The sequence below is a fragment of the Trachurus japonicus genome, chromosome 5, assembly GCF_045865225.1.
Source record: "Trachurus japonicus isolate A0001 chromosome 5, Traja_1.0".
Classification (NCBI taxonomy): Eukaryota; Metazoa; Chordata; class Actinopteri; order Carangiformes; family Carangidae; genus Trachurus; species Trachurus japonicus.
The window spans coordinates 17,840,210-17,860,906 of record NC_140911.1 but is presented as its reverse complement, the minus strand read 5'-3'; the positions used below and the strand labels follow the sequence as shown (position 1 = coordinate 17,860,906).

Genomic DNA, 20,697 nt, shown 5'->3' with positions numbered 1-20,697 from the left:
AACTTGAAAGCTTATGCATCTAACAATCATCTGGGTTTTGTTACACAAGCTTGCAGTGCTGTCTTTATTGTTGCAGACTTTGATACATCCAACTGCTCAAACTGCAAAATTTCACACACTGACTCTGCCACAATAAGACTAGACAATAGAGTGGGCATTCTTAATATTAATTTATTTTATGTAACGTCTTTGTGTTGTCTATATTCATGTTTATTTATACTGTTGTGGATGAGTGGAAGCGTGGCTGTTTTTATGAGCTACAGTACATAATAATAATCAATTTAAATGAAAATTGATTGTCTAACTCTCTGTCAACATATACTGAAATCTATATTTATACATAGAGGAACTCCCACAGAGCAAACAAACATATTTCCCTTCACTACAATAATAATAATAATAATATTAATAATAATAAACAGCGTGATTTCAATAGGGTCCTCATCGAGGACAACGCTGTCATCTGCTTGGGCCATGATAATAATAATTATTCCCTTTGCACTATACTAATACTAATATTATTCAAACATGTCAAAATCTAATTTCCACCTTTCACTTTGGACCAAAATGTATCTTTTCTTATAAGTGGGGACAGTAAATAAAACACTTTGCAAGAGTTTCATAATTACACCTGAGGATAAACAGGGAATAGCTGACCATAGAAAATCCCCTGCTGAGAACAGAAAACCAAACTAGCTCAGAGAGGCTTTGAAGCAACAACGGAGACCAGAGGAAAAACAAAAAGGAGCTCAAACAATGAGTGAATTCAGCAGCTCTAACCCTGACGTAGACACATGAATACATTACCATAACAAAGAAAACTATTGTTCTGAGCAAACACTCCATCTACTCCAGACCTTGATCTCGATTATTGCACATGTGCTGAAATATCAGGAGCCAAATACTCACCTGTTGTTAAGACCTAAAACCTACATATTATTATATAACTATATATTCATATTATTATTTAATTTAACAGCTACTGATTTATTATATTATTTTAATGTGCATATCTGATTTACTGGGGGGGGGTGAAAAGTCTGACCACCAGTATTTCAGTCTGCTCGGAGGGCTGAATGGTCAACAGTATAAAAAGCTGGACTAAGGTCAAGTGATATTATTACAGAAAAGTCTGCTGCATAAGTAGATCATTTCACAGTTTGGATATAAAAAACAGTTTGGAAATTGATTTTTTTTTTTTTTTAGGTCCATGGGATCTAGGCCATTTCCTCTCAGCAGCAGTTGGACACAGGTGGTTTTAAAGAGGTCAGGCAGCCATTGATGATGGTCGGTAGTGCAGGGTCAATTGACTCTATAGTCTCTTTATGCAGTTTCATTGGGATAATATCAAGAGGGGGAAGAGAGGTGCACAGCAGAGTGATACTAGTCCTAATTACCTGGAGAGAAGACAATGTTACAGCTGCTGTGGGCATTTCTAACAGTTACTGATAATGTTTGATCATGTCAGATCAATAGAGAACAATACAACTGTAAATACAGAACAGATTTTGCCACTTGTTTTAATCTGGTATCTTAATAACTGATCAGTTCAGTAAGAACAGGCTTTAGCTGTTAATTTTCTCCTGATTTGTCTGAACTATTGTTCATTATAACCTGGCTCGTCAGACTACATTGTACATTCTTGACTGTTTTTTTGTCACAAAATAAAAAAACATTAGTTCTGTCCCTTCACCTTGAACTGCTTGTCCAGACGTGTCCGGCCACTGTGTCCTGGTGTGGAGATGCTGGTGAAGTAGCTTTGAAGCTGGCTAGCTGCTGTTTCCGTCTCCTTCCCCAAGATAGCTTCCATCAAGGCATCGTGGATGAAGATGTACTGCTCCTGTCGGAAGAGACAAACAATTGATTCAGAGAAAAATTATTGATGTAATCACAAAGCACTGGCAGTGCAAGTTCACACTTTGCAAGTGCTAGCTCAATTTTTGGCTCGACTGGCCACAAGTGAGTGAGCCAGTGTTGGACTTGTCCCATAGACCATTGCTCTTTTCGAAAAGATTTGGCACGAACATTGTTTGTTTTATCATGAGGACATTTGCAGCGGATCCACAACAATTTTCAGCTGCAATGTTGTATTTGTAGTGAATTTAAAGCCTCAACTGCAGAAAAAACTACAGAATCTGCAGAAGACTATTATTAAAAGCATTAAAAACTCTGACGATGATGATGATATAGAGTAGAGTCCATCCATCCATCCATACTATGCAGACGTACAAACCTCAGTCTGGACTAGGTAGTTGCGCTGGATGCGGATGTGTTTGAGGAAGCCGAGTACATTAACTGTGCTCTTGTCTTTGATCTGCTGCAGCATGCTGTCGATGACGATGTACGTCCCCGTGCGACCCACACCAGCACTGTAACACAACACAGTGACACTGAGGACCAGCACACATTTATACACAGTACAAAGTTGAAAATACACGAGTTTATCTGCGATCGTCATTCAAAAAGTTCATCAGTAACCGAAGCCTTTAAAGCAACAACACGTTGCATGTGAACAGTTTACAACTCGGAGGGGAATAATTAGTGGGAGCAGAGTAAGCCCTACAGTATACTGTAGATATATCACCTGCAGTGAACAACCATGGGTCCCATATCAGGCATCTGGGCGGCTGAGGACCTGCGGACAAAGGTGAGGACGGGCAGGGTGTACTCTGGGACACCCATGTCTGGCCACTGGGTGTAATGATACTGGAGCACTGTCCGTTCATTCTGGCCCCGCACCTTAGGATTCCCCTTCCCACCCTGGATGGAAGAGAAGATGGAAAAGAGAGAAAGGAGAGTTGTTTTTAAGGTTAGAGAGAAAAAAACAACAACAAGAAAAAAAAACTTTGACATCTTTATTAAAACCTTTAGAAATTAAATGAAGCAATGTGCAACGTGAAGTGCAGATTAAAGGGACATGGATCCTGAAAACTAGGTAATATAATTCAGCCTGACAAATACAAATAAACATGGAGATTATCCACAAATCAATCAACAAACCATATCTAATTGGAGGAAACCAGATTTGCATTTCTTTTCTATTTTGAAATGCAATTATTTCTTGTCTCTTCTTCCCTGTCTTTCTTACCTTTTTGACTTTACTGTTGCGCAGTGTGAACCGACGAACAGTGTAACAGGCGTGAACTTTGGTGCTCTTCAAGGTGACTACCATGTTTCCGTACTCTTCACTGTTCTCCATCGGCCAGTACTGGTCACATTTTCTCTGTAGGACAGACAAACGCACACACACAATAATCAAACACATGAACACAATCACAGGGCAGCTGAAATAGTTGAATACCTTTAAGACTGATACCAGAATGCATCAGGTGGCAAAAGCTGCAAAGTCTACCACTAATTATATTTAGATTAGATGCTACTGTAAGTGCTAGATATAAGTTCAGAGGTGTGGCAGTGTGGAGCAGTGCAACAGTCTCACAGCATCTGGGAAGAAGCTGCTCTTCAGCTTTATATTCCCTGCATGCTGATTTCTCTTCACCTCAATCACATGCACTGATGAAATAATCATCAAAATAGGTCACATTTCTTTATAGATTTTCTTATAAGTATGTAAGAAGTTTCAGTACATCCTATCTTATCTCCTTTGCAGAGGAAACAATGTTGATGGCATAATAATAATAATATAATAACATGGTGAGCTCCAGATTCCCTGTCTGTCTGGCTGTTGGATGGAGCTGTCTGCTGCAGTAATCTGCATCTCAAAGTTTGTTTTGTTTGCAACCCTAACAGTGCCTCTATCCTCCACAGGGACAACATGTGGATCAGTATTCATGAGGGTTTTTACAAAGGAGGCCCTGGGGCACTGGAACTGGCCAAGTGATCTAAATTAAATGAACCCTTTTTAAATGTTTGTAGCTACAGTGTGTTTGACAGGTCAAATGTCCTACGAACGTCACCTCCCACATCTTAAAACTGAATTTGTGAGAACATACCCGCCCTTTCTCCACTAAGTTGGTGATCATGACGATGACACTGGTGTTTTGCTCCCACACCATCCGCCAGAAATCCTCAAAGGTGGACTTCAGAGGTCCCTGCGCTGCGATGTAGGCTTTAGGCTTATTATAACCCTGATGAATGATGGAGAGACAGACTGTAACTTTGCTAAATCTGGATTCTTTAAGTCGGTGATTCTTAATGATTCTCCTCAACACACCCACACACACGCACGCACACACACTGCACTCACGTCCACATAGTTGGCATTGATGTAGTCGGTGTGTTTGGAGTCCTTCCCAGCCAGCAGCCTCAGCTTCACCCTGCTGTGGTCGTCTTAGATGGAAACACAGAGCAGAAAAACAGATTAGCATGTATTAGCATTTTTGTGTGACTGAAACAATGACAGAAGCTAAAACTGTCACACCAGCACAGCAGCTACATGTGAATGTAGGTGTTGGACCCCAGGAAGCACATTCAAACAGTATAGACTGTAATAATTAAAGCATGAAACTTTCTCCAGTGTTTCTATAAACCATAAAGTTTATTTCAGATGTGAGTAGAGCATCCTGTGTGGTCCTGACCAAACTAGCAAGCTAGCTTCTCATCTGTATGCTAATGTGCTTGCCACGCAATGTCTTTTGGTTCTTTGAACTTCTTTGTTCAATAAATGTAATAATGTTTAATTACTGGGTCAGGTCCAGGGTTAGATTTGTTACTGCTTTTATATGCCTTCATAAATAATTTTTACAACATAAAAAAATAATAATATGTGAGCAAACACTGTCAGAGAGCTTGAGGATTTCACTATTCATTGTAAGTATTAGGTTTGGGCCCTAAAACCTCAACTATTTGTGACAAAAGATACATGTTGTAAAGGTTTCTTGTCTTTGCAGTGGCTGGTTGCTAACGGCAGCGGTGCTTGATGACTCAATGGTGACACACACTTTCCTGCACTGCAGCTACAGTGTGAACTTACAGGCCACAATGTTGATGTATCTGTTCTTGTGCTTGTTGTCCGGGTGGTTGGAGTGCTCCGAGGTGATCTTAACGTCAGCAGTGCAGCGCTGAACCTCCTGCAGAGGAACACACACACACACACACACACACACACAGAAATGATATAGTTATGTTTTACAAAACATTAACTGCGGATGAATAGTAAAGGTTCATCATCTATCTTTTTCATGACCTTTGACATTTTGTCTTGTACCAGAATCACCAGTGTGAATCTAATGGACAGTTACAGTAGCTGTGAGCTTTACCTCACACACCATGTTGTGCAGAGCATGAAGACGCCTCATCTAGTGTGCACTGTGCATGGCCCTTGGGAGAGAGTGTCAGACTGCTATGAAAGCAACTGAACATATTCATCCTCTGCAGAAAATGAATAACCCCATGACCTCTCTTCATCATGATCATCATCTTCTTCTGTGCTGCACAGTGTAGTGAACAATGTAACCTCTACTATTGCCCATACCGTATTTTCTTTTTCTGTTACTGTATAAAGCTGGTGAACACAGCAGGGAGACTGTCTTGCATTTGCTATCACATGTTTTCATCCCTTCTGTGTAAATGTATGTGATTACTTCTCAGCATGTGCATTGTAACCTGCACTGTAATCTCCGCCAGAAAAGCTGCTCTCCTGGTTCAACCGGTTCGGTCTGATTCCATCCAGTCTCTCTCTCTTCGGTGGCAGCAGGTATTTTTATTTCTTCATACCTTGTGCTGAAATAAGCTGAATCCTCTCCAGGTGTTTTCATTTACACCATAATGTGATGCCAAGTTCCAGTTCCCTATCTTGGGACCAGGGTTTCATTTCACTATCATACTGATTGGGTTCAAATATTTTTTCTTTTTTACTCTCCCTGTTTCGCTACGGACATCCGTTGCCATGGTTACGGTAATGAACTGTGAATGAATGTGGTTACAGTAGCACGGCTTTTCTCCACTCTTCCTCTCTGACAGCATCGACCATCCGCCTCATACTTACTATGGCCACTAGAGGGCCATGAGTTAGTGATGGCTACGACTGATTATAGCTACACAATTGTTCAGCACGATGTTCAACACCCCTAAAATAAGTCACCAGTGTTGTCAGGACTGTGGCAGAAAGCTGATGATTTTAATCTATAATTTTGTTGGTCTTTGTTTTGTAGTACACAACCGTATCTCATCAGTCACCATGTCTGGATAGAGTCAGAATCAGGTTTAGTAGGTTGGTAGGTCAAATAGGCTTTCACATATTAGGGATGTGTTCAGGTGTTTTACTGCACACAAAATACAAAATGTAATTGATAATAATAATATCATTAAAAAAAACTTCATGTGGGACAACTATTCTCCCAATCTGATATTTGGAGTGGTTTGTCACCTACATTTGTTATGCACTCTTTCTGTCTACATGTCAAAGCATCATTTAGGCCATATCCAAACCATAGGAACAGCATAGGAGAGACTGGAAACTGAATGATATTGAGAGGTAAAGGAAAATATATATTTGCTGTGTGAATTTGTTCTCACAGCAATAACCGCAATCATTAAACATGCAGCTTTTTGTCTTCATCATCTTTTACTATCTCTGCTCTCAGTATTTATTTGGCATGGGAGTGCAGTTACACAGAAGACGGCCCATATTTCCCTCCCCTGCAAGATTAAATACAGCAGGGAAGGAATCCAGAAAAGTGACTACATGATATCTTTTATTGAACAGCTACATTTGAGCTTTATGGGTGCATACTCGTGTACTGTGAATAATGTACTAGTTAGAGCTGTGGAAATACACTGGGAATAAGGATAATGAGCCTTTCTGAGCCGACACAGTTAAGACCAGAATTTGGTCCAAGGAGGTAAAATTTATTTAGTTATCAGTTTGTGTAGTACAAAATACTGTAAGGTAAACCAAACACAGCCAGTGATCTGCTTCAAGCTCACCAGACTGGAGAGGAAGCAGATCAGAACCAGAGCCAAGTTACATGAGAAAACGACATCTGAAGACACAAAGAAAACATGCACAAAACAAATCGGTGCTCCAGAAAGAAGACAGAAAACTCTTTGGACACACAATCCATGCTTCACACTAAAGACGTCCAGGCTCATCCACTTGGTGGGATCTATCTAGCTGGCTGAGAGAAATCAGCTCTTTCAGTTGAACATAACGATGGCCACTGATTGAATGGGCCTTGTTCACAGACTAAGAAGTAATGGTAAGGCTTTTGGAGAGGTTTCTGTCTCCAAGCACTGCACAAAGGATGTGGTGTTTGATGTGTACTAGAAAACATCAGTCGGAAATGCAGAGAGATGCAGTCATGGTTGAGCAAGTAGCACTCAATGGAGGGCGCCCCAGGACACAATCCTGTGCAGTGGAGGAAGCTTTTAAGTAATATAGAGAGTAAAACAAGCCTAGTAAGATTCACCGTGGACCAAAGTGAGCTAGCTGGTAAAGAAATATACTATTGTCTCAGAACAAGACAGACGAGAGGATTGTTGAGGAGCTGAAATCTTTCCTCCCTCATGTATGTACATCACAACAGCTGGAGGGACCACCAAACCATAGTTACTGGGAATCACAATCCTTTGTCTGTGATACGGTAAGAAATAAACGTCCCCTTGAAAAAGAAAACAAGGTAAAACAACATCCACATTCCTGCTCAGGCCTTAAGTCCTGTTCGCATGAAATACTGGATATAGGGACAAAGGGATACTAGTCGTCTGTAACAAGGAAGGTCTGCACTCTCACACTTGTCAAAGGAAACAGGACATTGCAGAGTCCACCACAGCCCTGTGGGATCACATGAATTAGAATACAACATGTAATAATTCATCTGCACGGTGTTTTATTGGGATAATCTGTCAGCGATCATCAAGAAGTCTAGTTTACTTACTCCACCGAGGACTGCAAGTGCCTCTATGTACAGTTAGCAGCCTGGGGGCACTCACATGGATAGATAGGGATAACTGATGCTATTAAAAAAAATACAGGAAACAGGGAATAGGTAAAAGGCTCCTCACTCAAATAGATGAGAAATATCTTCAACTGATTCCTACAGGTGGAGGACTGATGTGAGCCTGGATGCTACAACCTCCCAGTGGTCATTGTGAAACTCAGATTAAAAAAATGTGCAGACAACAAACCTGAAATCATCAGAGGGAGGAGACATAAGATGAGGAACTAGGTGACGATGATGATGAGGAATAAACACAATATGAATGAACGTTGGTGAAGATGGTGAAGATTCCACATGTTTTTCTATGTATGACATCAATCAGCAGCAGAGAGAGGATGCGATGGCAAGTTCATGCAATACATTAAACAGTGTGTTGCTATCATCTGGTATCAGAGACACCTGAAACCAGTGGCCACCCTGTGTCACGTAGTTTCACATTATAAAATTACAATTGCTCAACAACCTTAACAACTTGTTTCTAATGCTGCCAGGTGACAGAAACATCAGCTGAGTTGCAGCATGGTTTCATAATCCTGTTGACTTTTTCAAAACATCTCTGCTTACCTCAAATTCTTCAGAGAATCCATGTTGGTTATTTGAATAGAGCTCTGAGACGTGTTTGATGAACTGCTTGACCAGGATGGCTTCCATATCATCTGTAAGGGATGAGAGCAGGTTCAAACCAGGTTCACAGTAATAGCAACTTACAGCACACAACACACATTTGTTTTGATTTAGTATTAGAGACAAACACCACCATTTTCCTTCTGTTTGAGATGGTGACTGAAGGAGTAGACAATATAACCTAAAGGTCCATGTAGCACTTTTGCCTGGGCTTTTCGATTATGTCACACAATCTTCCTCAGCAAATGGAGTTTCCAAGATTTTAAAATGTCAGTTCTATTTACTTAGAAATGTATTATTGACCTGCAGGATGTATCCCTTTAGAAGCAGTTCTCCTTCTCTTCTTGTTTTATTTTTAAACAAAGTGCTCAGAAAAACAGATATGAACATCTGCAATCCCAAGACTTCTAAGGAAACCCCATTTGCTGATCAAAATCATGCAGGATCTTCAAAAGCTCCTGAACAACTAAGCAGTTCATCATAGGGCGAGATTATTCAGTCCACTTTTGTCGACATCCTTAATATGCTGTAGCTTCCAGTAAATTATGTCAGAGTGCGACTAATGTCTATTTAGTCTTATCAGACCATGACATGAGAATGTGTTTGTGCTGTGATTATACTGTATGTGCTGATGCACATGTGTTCAAGGCAAAGTGAGTGTTCATTTGGATTCATTGTTTTCTTTGTTAATTACCCGGGGTATAATATGGAAATAGACTGATAGCAGAGAGTTTGAGGCAAATCCAAACACTCGTGGTACAAAGTGGTGCTTTGAATAAATCCATTCCCTTCAATAGTCTCATTCAGCTCAATAATGCAAGCTCAGTAACGTTTCATTTCCCCTCCATCACTTACAATTATTAGTACAGGAGAAAGCTTGCTTAAGTGCTTTTATTGTTTTGATTTATGTTGCAGCTTTGGGAGCTTTAAGCATAAGGGCTCAGGGCCGGAGAGCCTGTTCCATCGGAGGGCAAACAGCTGCAGTTGTTCTTTAGATTACAACAGCGTAAAGAGCTGAACTCGAACCAGATGATTGAAGCCTGTTTAGTGGAAAAGATGCAAAAAAAAAAAAACATTACACAACAGCTAATGCTCTCTCTCTCAGCTTCCTCCAGTTTAGTCTTCATCAAATATTAACAGGAGCATGCACTTGTTGGCTCTCGCTTTGTGTCTTACGAGACGTTCATTTAGGTATGCAAATATGTCAGAATTATTTGTGTGTCAGTAAACACAGCAGGCTGCTGAGAGGTCTGGAAAAACCAATTAGCTCCGCTGAGAACTGAGCCAATCTCCTTTTATTGCTTTGACATATTTTACAGACAGTACAGTACAGACACGCTCTGTGTCGAATAGATTTGTTCTCTTGTTGTAGAATACCAACAGGAAACAACACAAAAGCACAGAGACAACCTGGTTTCCTGATAAATGAGAACCATGACTCAACCCAATACCTTCAATATTCTTAGCCCTTTAAATCAATTTATATAAATAGCAGCCACAATAACTAAAGCTAGTTTATTATCAGTTATGGCTGTAATGCTGTTGTATTTCAAAATAAAATATACACATGTCAATTATGCCACAATATTATATTATATCTCATTATAAAGTGGGATAGTAGACGATAGTAATCACTACATTATTACATTAAATCTCCATAGTCATTACATCAGTATTATATTATTCCAAGTGTTTGTCTGTGGACAGATAGACATTTGGCAGTACTCAAAACCATCTTCTGGGGTAGTTCCTGCTACAGCACCAAGAAGCTCTCAGGTCACAGGTGAAGGAATCAATACAACATTAACAGCATTTGACTGTAACTCTTGTTTGTTTGTTATTATGTGCGTATTAAGTGAAAGGTTGTGTAGTAAGAACGTGTTGTCTGCAGCAGAAGGTCTCAAAGAGGATTCTGGGTTCAGTGAAGCTCTTTGAGACCATTAACAGAGCTTACAAATGGTCAGACACCACGTCCCCATCTGCTGCACTGGACTCATGTCCACAGTCTCTGGAGCTACAGTGTACCTGCGAGCCTGATCCTTTAGCGGGGTGTCACAGAGGCTTTTTGTCTGTGCTGGACTCTGCCATGGTGGACCTGGTGTGAATGAAGGCCTTTGGGCTGAGCCAAGGCCCATTGTAAAGAGGCCTCAAAGCTATTCTAATTGAATTTGACAGGTTTGGATCCAAATCTTGGACCATGAGACCTGAACCGGAGAGCTACCAGATTCCAAACTCTGTAAAGATTGTGTGTGTGTGTTTTGTGTTGAGTAATTAGTGAACTGGCCATGGCCTCTCTTTCTCTTTCTACAGCTTTTGCTGCAGCTACAGATCCCAGGGTTTTTCTATCAGACCGTAAAAACCCTCCCACCTGCACTTATTATGTAATATCTCCTCTTCACAGTAGAGAAACTGTTCTCAGAAACTTCTCAGATAAACTTAACTTTAGTCGAGCAAATTACTCTATATACTTCCAAGCATCAGCAAAAATTGTATCTTCCTGTTTAAATGTACAAAGATCTATACCAAATGTGGATTTGTCCAGCTCCAGTGAGGTGCTGATGCTCATCCAGGCTGTTTGGTCACTGGAAGATGACACTAGTAGGGTCGTAACACCAACTTGTGACCTCAGACCTGTGTCATAAGAATAGCCCTGGCCTATGACCCCACAGAGTGGACCGCCACCTCTTTAACACTGCGCAGAAACGTTGCAGCAAAATATAGCGGACAGATGGAACTGAAGCATAGCCATGATACAATACAGGTGAGGAGCTGCTACCTGGGATTGGGATGGCAGGGATCGTCTCATTGGGCACCACCCTGGGTGAATTGCTGTCTTCCACGTAGAGATGGGCTGTCTGGAAACAGCGTCTGAAAAAAAGACAGTGGGATACATTTTACTTAAATAGGTTATAACAAGCGTTAAAATAATTTATGCTATGGCTATGGTATTTCACCTCCCAATTCTCTTTCCTAGAAATTCTGTTTCTATATACTACACTGCAATATAACATACATTTTGAATCAATACCACTGACTCAGCAGAGTCATAGGAGGTGGCTGGGGTGAATGGAGGACATCCAGAGTAATAGACAGTGGGACTGTCTCATTTGTGGTCTAGGCAACAAAATCTAGTCACAATAAGGTTTCCTTCAAAACATACATGCTGTTTATGGAATTTAGATTTGCATTTTATATATTTTCTATATCACTGAATCCATTGTTCACTGGCCTTGAGTTTATTTGTACATGTCCAATCCTGAGTACATTTTTTTTATACTTGTACATACTTTTCCTATTTGATCTAGAACAGTTTACTCATAACTCCTCTGTGTACATTGTGTAAGCCTACACATGAAGGAAGAAAACTCATCCAGGCTCTTATCTGTAATGTGCTGCTGTGTTCCCCCTGTGGTTATTTTCTCCTGACAAACACCTCTGGTGGTTTTGTAATTACAAGTGTTGCCTGGGAAACAAAGCATGATGATAACGTGCCATTTTTAGAGCTGACGTATATTGTTTGTACATAGGTCACTTGTGCAGCCACAAACATGACTACTGTAACTGTGTCCAGTGAATGGACAATCACACTGGTCCGAGGTCAGACTTCAGAAGTCATTTGTCCCAGGTGAACCAAAGAGAAAGATGCTGCAGGATAGAAAAGCTATACATCTTGCTGTTTGATCTAAAATATGCAGATAATATTCTGACAAAACCTCTAATGCCTTTTCAAATAATCATTTAGTGTCTCTGTTCACAACCTGTCTCCCCCCTTCCTTTGTCTAAATGTCTCCTAAATCTTGATTGGGCCATTGAAAACAAAACTATAACTGAAAACGGCAACAATGGAATTGAAGCAGTGCTTAATTTATTAGTAATCAAAGGTTGACAGCTTAGTTGATGTTGAATGATGTCAGATCAATAATATTATTTTTGGAGGAGGAGTATGTGAGCATGTTTAGCCTCAAAATCTGTAGAGGCTGCGCCTCCCCCATGACCTCCTGAACTCCACAGTCGCTACACAGAGCGCATATTTCATATTTTAATGCAGAGAGAGATAATCGTGTGTGTGTGTGTGTAAAGAGAGCGAGAGAGGATACAGATTTCATCATGGCAATTGTCAGCAAACAGATGGCAGATATGGACTTTGAACCATGTTCAGACACACAATCAGGCACACACGTCGACCTCAAAAAATGATGCACGCAGCACAAACACGTTTTCACACCAGTCACAGTCTGGTTTTGTCAAATCTCAAACTGTTACAGTAGATACTGTAGTTACACACACGCACACACATGCAAAGACACTCGTGGTGTGTTTGAAGTTGGATATACTGTGTGTGTGTGTGTGTGTTTGTATTTAGGTGTGGCAGTAGACATATCAGTAGGCCTCCTGTTGTGTTTTGATTCTGACACGCTGACAGTTTACGTGTTTTAAGTGTGAAGTTTTACATCAAACTGCTTTGAATGGAGATCAGCATCAGGCATTTAGAGACAAACTGGAGTCAAGATACAGCAGGAGGAAGCAGGAAGAGGTGTCACTTCTCTCTCTCTGAAAACATACCGAGGGTAAAAACTCAGAGACGCTGAACATGAAAGACCTGATTTACATCCAACAGTCCGACAGCTCTGACTGAGACTACATTAATACATCTGCACTGCTTTACATTAGGAAAACAAAACGCTTAAAATTTAGTGTTACCATCCCAACCAGCCTGTAAGTAATGTTCTTTAGCTGACTAGACAACAAAATAAAAACAATATAAATCCACTGTAATAATATCCTTACTACAGTGTTTGAGTTGCTGTTGTTCAGCCTGTCACCAAATGTACAGACTCTTGAGCTGAATGAATGAAACTACGTCCGTGGTGTAGTTGGTTTGTAGCCTAACATTAGCTTTGTACTTCTGCTGATTATTTTCAGGCTTCAAACATCATATACTGGTTAAAATCCCAAAGTGTTGTTAGTCACACAGTTTATTTCCTCTAATATTTCAAAACACAATGGAAAAATCTCACTGGCTTTCAAGAGAAAGAAGCAGAGTGATGCTAACTGCAGTAGTAACACAGCATCCCTGTAACACTGTGTTAGATACACCTCCAATCCACCAACACGATACCGAACAAAAAACACAGAATAATAAGGAGAGTTGCTGAGGAAGAAAAGATCATTCATGTCTGATCGTGACATACATTTCACATTTGAGTTGAGTAGCAGTAATCTCATAATTAACCAGCAATACACACACATTACTCAATTCATTAGTCAATTATTTTTTTCTGCACCCTCTGGACAATTTCATGTAACTTCACAGTAGCTGATCCATACATCCATTTTTTTTGTTATTTGAAATAAAAACTTCATTCTGCACTTCATTCTTTTTTAGAGAACTGATACATGTCCGTTGCTACATTCACCAACTCAAGAAACAAACTCCACAGACAGCTGCTCTCATCTACAATCTACAGCTTCCCGTGATGACAAAAGTTATTCAACACAGCCTGCATATGTGTATCCACACCCTCCCTACCTGTATTTGACACAGAGCATAGAACACAGGGCGTTCATCCTGGTGAACGAGCAGAGGTGAGGGAGCAGACGGGCTGCCACATGCTGCCGACGACCTGAACTGAGCCCCGGCACAGAGACGTAGCGACAGGAGGAGGGAAGACAGAGGGAGGGCTTTCCTAACAAGGCATGGCGGGGGGTGTTCCCTGTCTGAGCCTGTGTGTGTGTGTGTGTGTGTTAGTGTCACACCAACACAGGTCAAGCCTGTGCCACTTCCTGGTGGGAGATAGCTGGTGTCATGATGCATTCAAATGGCAGGGGACAAAACTGACACAATCACGCTGTGCTTCTGGAAATGACCAGATTTCACACTTTGTTTGTATCCGATCGTCTTTTTCACACTTTGAGACATTTGACATGACTTATCTGTGATACACTGTCATAACCAAAAACGTGCACATTGCACGTTTCACCTGCAAACAAAAGACTTCTACCCAACAGACCTGTAAGTCTCTGGTGCTACTGAATGCTATCCCAATGTCCTACATCTGTAGCTGTGACTTGAACATTGCGTAACATTCAACGTCCAACGTGCCGCCTATCGTGTACTGTCAGAATTAAAAATGTATTTTTCTTCCCTGGTATGAAGCTGGTATTTACGTCTAAGTCCTGAAAGCAGCAGAGCAACAGTTTGTGGGCGGCACCAAATGCTGCCAATAAGAAGGCAGTGGGAGTGGAGTCTGTGCTGAACATGGGGTTGTGACCTAAGCTTTGCTCCACAATAGGATTAAATACCCAAACACACCCCCAACACCTGTTGCCAAGGCCTGTGTCTGTGTGTGTGTGTGTGTGTGTGTGTGTGTGTGTGAGACAGAGAGAGAGAGAGGGGGGGGGTTATTATGCATGAATTCTCAGCACTTGTACACCAACAGTTTTCTCAATACAAACCCTGAAGGCAAACTGGATTGTGGTCAGTCTCAGCGGAGCTCACACAATATGAAAAACACAACAATAATGGGATTCTGTGTGTGTCAGGCCCAGACGTTAACACCATGTGATGTGTGTGTTGGTGACGCTTACTATCACATTCTGTCTCTCTTCACATGCCACCGATGATTTGCTGTGTCCCAGATCTCAATAAAAGACCATGCTGCTGTTCTAACATGATTTAGCCACTTACCACTGGTTATATAATCACCATCTGATGCTTTATATTTCTCACAGTGTAACCACAGTGCTGTCAACATGGAATAGTAGAAAATGATGTGCAAATTAAACAGGAAGGGTCAATAGACAAAATACTGATATAATACCAGAAGCTGCAATAAACTCATTAGAATACAACATAATACTTGACCATTAAAGCATTTACAGTCGTGGTTAAATGAAGCCTGTCTGTCCATACAATACGTCTGGAATTCACATCCAGAAAATAGCTCAATAAGAATAACTTCAAGGTAACATTTCAGATCAGTGTTTTCTTTAATCTACTGGAAAATGTCCTTCAGTTTTAGGAGAAATATGTAACTGTCATGTGCTCTTTGTAAAGTGCTATCTTGCTGTGAATTGTCCTTCTACTATCACAGTTTAGACACCTCAAACATGTGTGCCCTTGGCCTTCATTCGTATCCAAGCATAAAAAAACAAAAAAAACCCTCACTGTGACTCTAAGCATGTTGATAAATGGTTTCTTCTCTGTCCTCTTTCATGTTCTGCCCAGATATTCTAAGTAAAACAACGTGTTGGTGGTGATATCACCACCATTGTGGTTAGGCTGCAGCATGCTGCCTAGGCCAAAGTCTACCTCCAATTAGCCTCACTCTGTGTGGCTGGCTCAGTGTATTTTGACTGAAGCCAAGTCTAATACAGTCTGAGAAGCTGTATTAGAGCTCAGCTCACTATAATGTTCCCTCATGAACTGATAAAAGTGCTTTATATGCTTGGAGAGAAAATCAGAGACTAAGAGAGAGACTAATACCCTGTTCCTACCAATAGCAGCAGGTGTAAGTATTTTTTATTTAATGCAGCTGCTAATTAAAAACCCCTTTTCCACTGCCAGTCAAGTTGGCCTTTGTTCACACTTTACACTCACGACTGTAAGAAGGTACGTCATCGCACACACTTACAGATCACACAATCAGAAGCAGAAGACAATGAGCTGCTAACCCCCAACAAAACTAGTATAACAAATCTGTCACATCTAAGTCCCGGGTGAGTGCTCCTGTAAAAGTGTAGGAGCTTCCGTGTGAGATGCTTTGATTTGTGATTGTGTGTTTTTGACAGTGCCTGCACAGTGTAGCTGTGGTGTTGGCTGCTGGTTTAACAGATGTTAAAGACAGACTTGAGAGCGAGATATAGAGAGAGAGATATAAGGTGAAAATTAGCAGGTTCACTGAGTGTTGTGTTTACATTCGTACTGTCTGAGACTTTCCACTGTTGATGAAACCTAATTATGATCACAGGAGAACTACAAACTATCGTCATCACAGCCATGTGACAGCCATATAAAGATTAAAATGTAAACAACTGATCACTTTGCCTCTCTGAGGTGGATTTGCTGTTGAACATGACTTCTTGATTTTCCTTTTTGCGCAAAAGATGTGATGTTGGTGGATTAGAGGCTTTTTAAAAGTTAAATAATTACATATTTTTGGTGCTTGTGAGCAGCTAAACCCTCCACTGCAGGTGTCCATGTTCTCCCCATTCATTACCAAATCCTCCTCTCCTCTTCTTCCTTTCTGCCGTACTCAAATGCAATTAGACATACAACAGTTCTCCACCCACAACTCCAGCCCCCAGGCACCACCAACTCAGAAGCAGCTAACAAGGGATTGTACTGTTGTACCCACCTCCAGTAGATGAGCACGCCCAAGAGGAGGATGAGGCAGAGGAAGGTCAGAGCCGAGACCACAACCAAAGGTACCAGCCATTCCACACGGCCCACGCCTGGACCAGATCCGGGCCTCGTCTGTCCAGTTAGATTGGTCACCACACTGGGGTCTGGCAAAAAAAGATGGGCGAAATTAATGAGAGAAATTAATGTCCAGAGATCATTTGTCAAAACTTGTTATTCTTAAATTATACATCTTTCTTAATTTCCCCTTCTTCATAATCCATTACACAACTCATTTTAGTTTCCTTTAATTGCTGATTGAAGAAGTGGGAACAAAACGATATCCAATTTTTCATATCACATCTTCCCCATAGAAAAGGCCTGGCAGTTGTAGAGTAGTTGGAGTTGCTGTTGTGCTCTCAGATTAGCTTGGGAAATAAATAAATGACTAAATTGTCATAGTCACATTAATATCATGTGCTTTTTTTTAAATTTTGTGACTATTTTTCATGTACCAGATTTGTAAAAACATGCATCCCCATTCTTAAATAATCATAGCTCAGATTGATCTATTTTTCTTAAAACTAGTGAAATTATAAATCATAAAAATCAAACCAAAACAGACCATGTACTGTACACACTTGTAAAACTGAATATTTTCAAAAATGTAAGTATGAATACTAACATTACCAACAATACAACAGAAAAAAATGAAGTGCACCTGACAGCTCGGAAAGAATGAAACACATAGTGATGAAGTGGTCGGAAAAAACATCAAATCTTTGGAGAACCATTCCACTTCTCTCCAGGTTAGGATTCTTGATTCCACAATGACAGAAGCCAAGAGGCTCCAAAGTTTGATTGACGTCCACTGGAACATGTCGTGTTTCATTTCCTGTTCATGTTCATGTCGCGGCTCAGCGCAGTGTACACTGGGACAAGGCTTATTCGCTAAGCTAGGCTAAACACGTGGACCCTCTCTGTGTCACTGCTCAGGAAGATGAAACAGTATCTCAGTAGCTCAGAATCTTTTGCTGGGTCAGACAGCAGAGAGGCTCTTTTCCCCCCTAAAACATAAGGCTGTTACTTTAACTTAATCTAAGTTCCACAACAAACACAAACCATCACATAAATAAACCACAGATTAGTGCAGACAGCTACACTGGTTCCCCCGTTAGTCCTCCCTCTCCTGAGCTCAGCATGCTATCCACACTGTTTGATGAAGTGCAGCCAGATAACAGCATCACAACAACACATGTCTTCAGATCATTTCAGACATTAGTTAAATCCAATTTGCTTTCAGGTCTCTTAATAACCACCACCACCACCACCACCTACCCAGTTCAGCTGCTGCAGCCGTGACGTTGCTGAAGCCGACGTCGGCCCCCATGGCCTTCAATCTGCAGCTTTGCCTGGAGCCGAACATTACATCAGGCCGGGCCCCTGCACTGCACCACAGCTGGCTTGCATCCCCACTAACTCTGCGTCTCCTCCCTCACATCCACACACATACACACACACACAGACACACACACACATACACAGAGTATACTACAGTCTGCCTCTTTCCTTTCTGCTTTTGTCTATGGCGGTCTGCCAAAGTAAAATAGAAAAAACAACAACAACTCACTCACCAGCAGCATGCAAATACATAACACACACACACACACACACACACACACATACACCCTCATACACTCAGCCAGTCACTAATGTGCATACGTATCGAACACACACACACACACACACAACCATAAATGGAGCAGAGGCTTTTTTTTTCTCCCCTGCAGCTGAATCTGGCCTCCGAGCCTCATCTCCGTTCGCCGTGTCTGAAAGTAGGCCAGCACTCAGATCAGAGCAAGGAGAGGCACAGAGGATGGGGTGGGGGGTGGAGGGGGAATGAGCAAAAGGAGGGAGGGGGAGGGTGGGGGGGTGTTAGTGGGTCAGGAGAGAAGAGAAGATGGACTAAAAGAATACATGGATACAGTAAAGGAAACAAAATTGAAAAGTTAGGAGAAAAAAGATTAGCAGATGAGGGGTGGGAGGTGGGGGTAGGAGCAGGACAGACGATGACGGAAGAGAGGCTCTGCTTCGTTTTTCTGTTTCCACTTCTATGACTGTAGCGTTGACAACTCTATTCCACAGGCTGCTGAGTCAGGGTCCCTGCTGTGTGGCCCCACAGACAGTGTATCATCTCCCTTTACTTTTCACTATAACACCACTTTTACAACATCACTGACCGTGTACAAAGCAAAGCAGACCCCCCTCTGTCAGGCTGTCATGTTTTATTACATCAGTGGCATTTTGTGACTGATGCGTTCATGCAGCTCTGGTCAAAGTGGAACATATTTGGACTACTTTGTAGGTCTTCCTTTCAGGTCCCCAAAGGTGAAATGCAACATTTTATTATCTGCCCCAAAGGTATAAAAGGCCACCACAACCTTTACAGTTAGTTAGTTCCTTTTCACAACAAACTAGGGGGTGAAAAAAAGAAACGTTGACAGAAAGATATGACTGCACCACAACCAAGTAATTTACTAAAGTTTTTTTTTGTTTTTTTTTACACCTCACACACAGCATAAGTAGCACTACTAACTGTTGCAAATTTTAACTAGTACACTAGTAAGCTACTGTAGCTCCTAGCTAACTAGGTCATTTTTACCATTAGTACGTCCAAGTAACAACATGTGATTCGGTAATGCAGTTGTGTTATTTCATGACACATGGACAAACTTTGACTTAGTGCTTCCAATACAATTACACACTGTTAAAAATTGCTTAGTGAGCTCATTAGACTCATCTGATTGTTACAGTATTTGACACAAAATCACAGAACCACTGACTCTCAATCTATATTGAAAGAAGGTTTTGGGTGTTCTAGGGGCAAATATTTACAATTACTGTCTGCATGAAATCATTAGTGAAATGAGATATAAAATGTATTTTTGAAAACGTTGCATGTTATTCATCTGTTCATCAACAGATCTATCCAGAGGTCCAAAGCCTTGACCAGTATCATAATCGGTGATACTGTTGTAATGTTCCCAACTTTCTAGTAAAATATACCAGATTTTTCAGTGTCTGGTTTATTCAAACAAAACAGCAGGTATTTCATGCTAATGTTACAAATAGCCTACAAGCAGCAATACAAGCAGGCAAACAGCAGGCTAATAGGTTTCTCTTGATGCTAATATTATTAAATGTCAGCTGGTATTCTGGTTTTGAAGACAAGTCTGTTTACTTCTACCTGCCTCGGAAACTTTGTGTGCTTTGTGTGAGCAATTCTGTGTTGTAAGCTGTAATTTCTCATCATGTTTTCTGCCAGAGATGACAGATGTCTGTCACAGGTGTGTGACTAAAAGATACATTTGCAATGCAGGGGTGTGTGTCTCATACAAATTTACCTTTAAGCAGTAATGTTTCAGATTTTCAGTCAGAATAGCAAAGTCGTGTATTTTAAAACATTATGGCAAAGCACTTTTTCCGCCCCACTGCCATGCATACATTACTGTTGTAACTGGGAATCACTATTTTAGTGGCGATACCACATAATTAAATCTGACATGACCTGTAGATGTTTAAAATTGAACATGTTGATGTTTAAAAAGGACCAGTTGCGGTTGCAGTTTGTTGTTCATAAGCGATTATGCTTCTATGCTTTGTGAATTACTGCACTCAGAATGAACACACCTCCCACAACAGAAGCACTGAACAGGATGTAGTTATATCATAACTTTTAAGCATTTGCCCTTGAATCCAGCTGAGCTGTCGGCCTTCTTTTGTTCATTTCATTTATTGTTGATCGAGATTCCTCAATCGGGAAGTAAGAAC

At 40.9% G+C, this 20,697-nt stretch overlaps 1 protein-coding gene across 1 annotated transcript in view; it reads right to left on the bottom strand.

Moving 5' to 3' along the window:
- Positions 1-20,697, bottom strand: part of LOC146987410 (receptor-type tyrosine-protein phosphatase gamma-like) — a 421,581-nt gene that overhangs the window by 7,588 nt on the left and 393,296 nt on the right. The window contains exons 13-22 of the mRNA XM_085776580.1: positions 16,883-17,033; positions 11,302-11,393; positions 8,466-8,557; positions 4,934-5,030; positions 4,208-4,290; positions 3,954-4,088; positions 3,089-3,223; positions 2,585-2,760; positions 2,234-2,369; positions 1,694-1,840 (exon numbers count right to left, since the gene is read on the bottom strand). Coding sequence (XP_085632706.1) covers positions 1,694-1,840; positions 2,234-2,369; positions 2,585-2,760; positions 3,089-3,223; positions 3,954-4,088; positions 4,208-4,290; positions 4,934-5,030; positions 8,466-8,557; positions 11,302-11,393; positions 16,883-17,033 — 1,244 coding nt within the window. The remainder of the gene's footprint in view (positions 1-1,693; positions 1,841-2,233; positions 2,370-2,584; positions 2,761-3,088; positions 3,224-3,953; positions 4,089-4,207; positions 4,291-4,933; positions 5,031-8,465; positions 8,558-11,301; positions 11,394-16,882; positions 17,034-20,697) is intronic.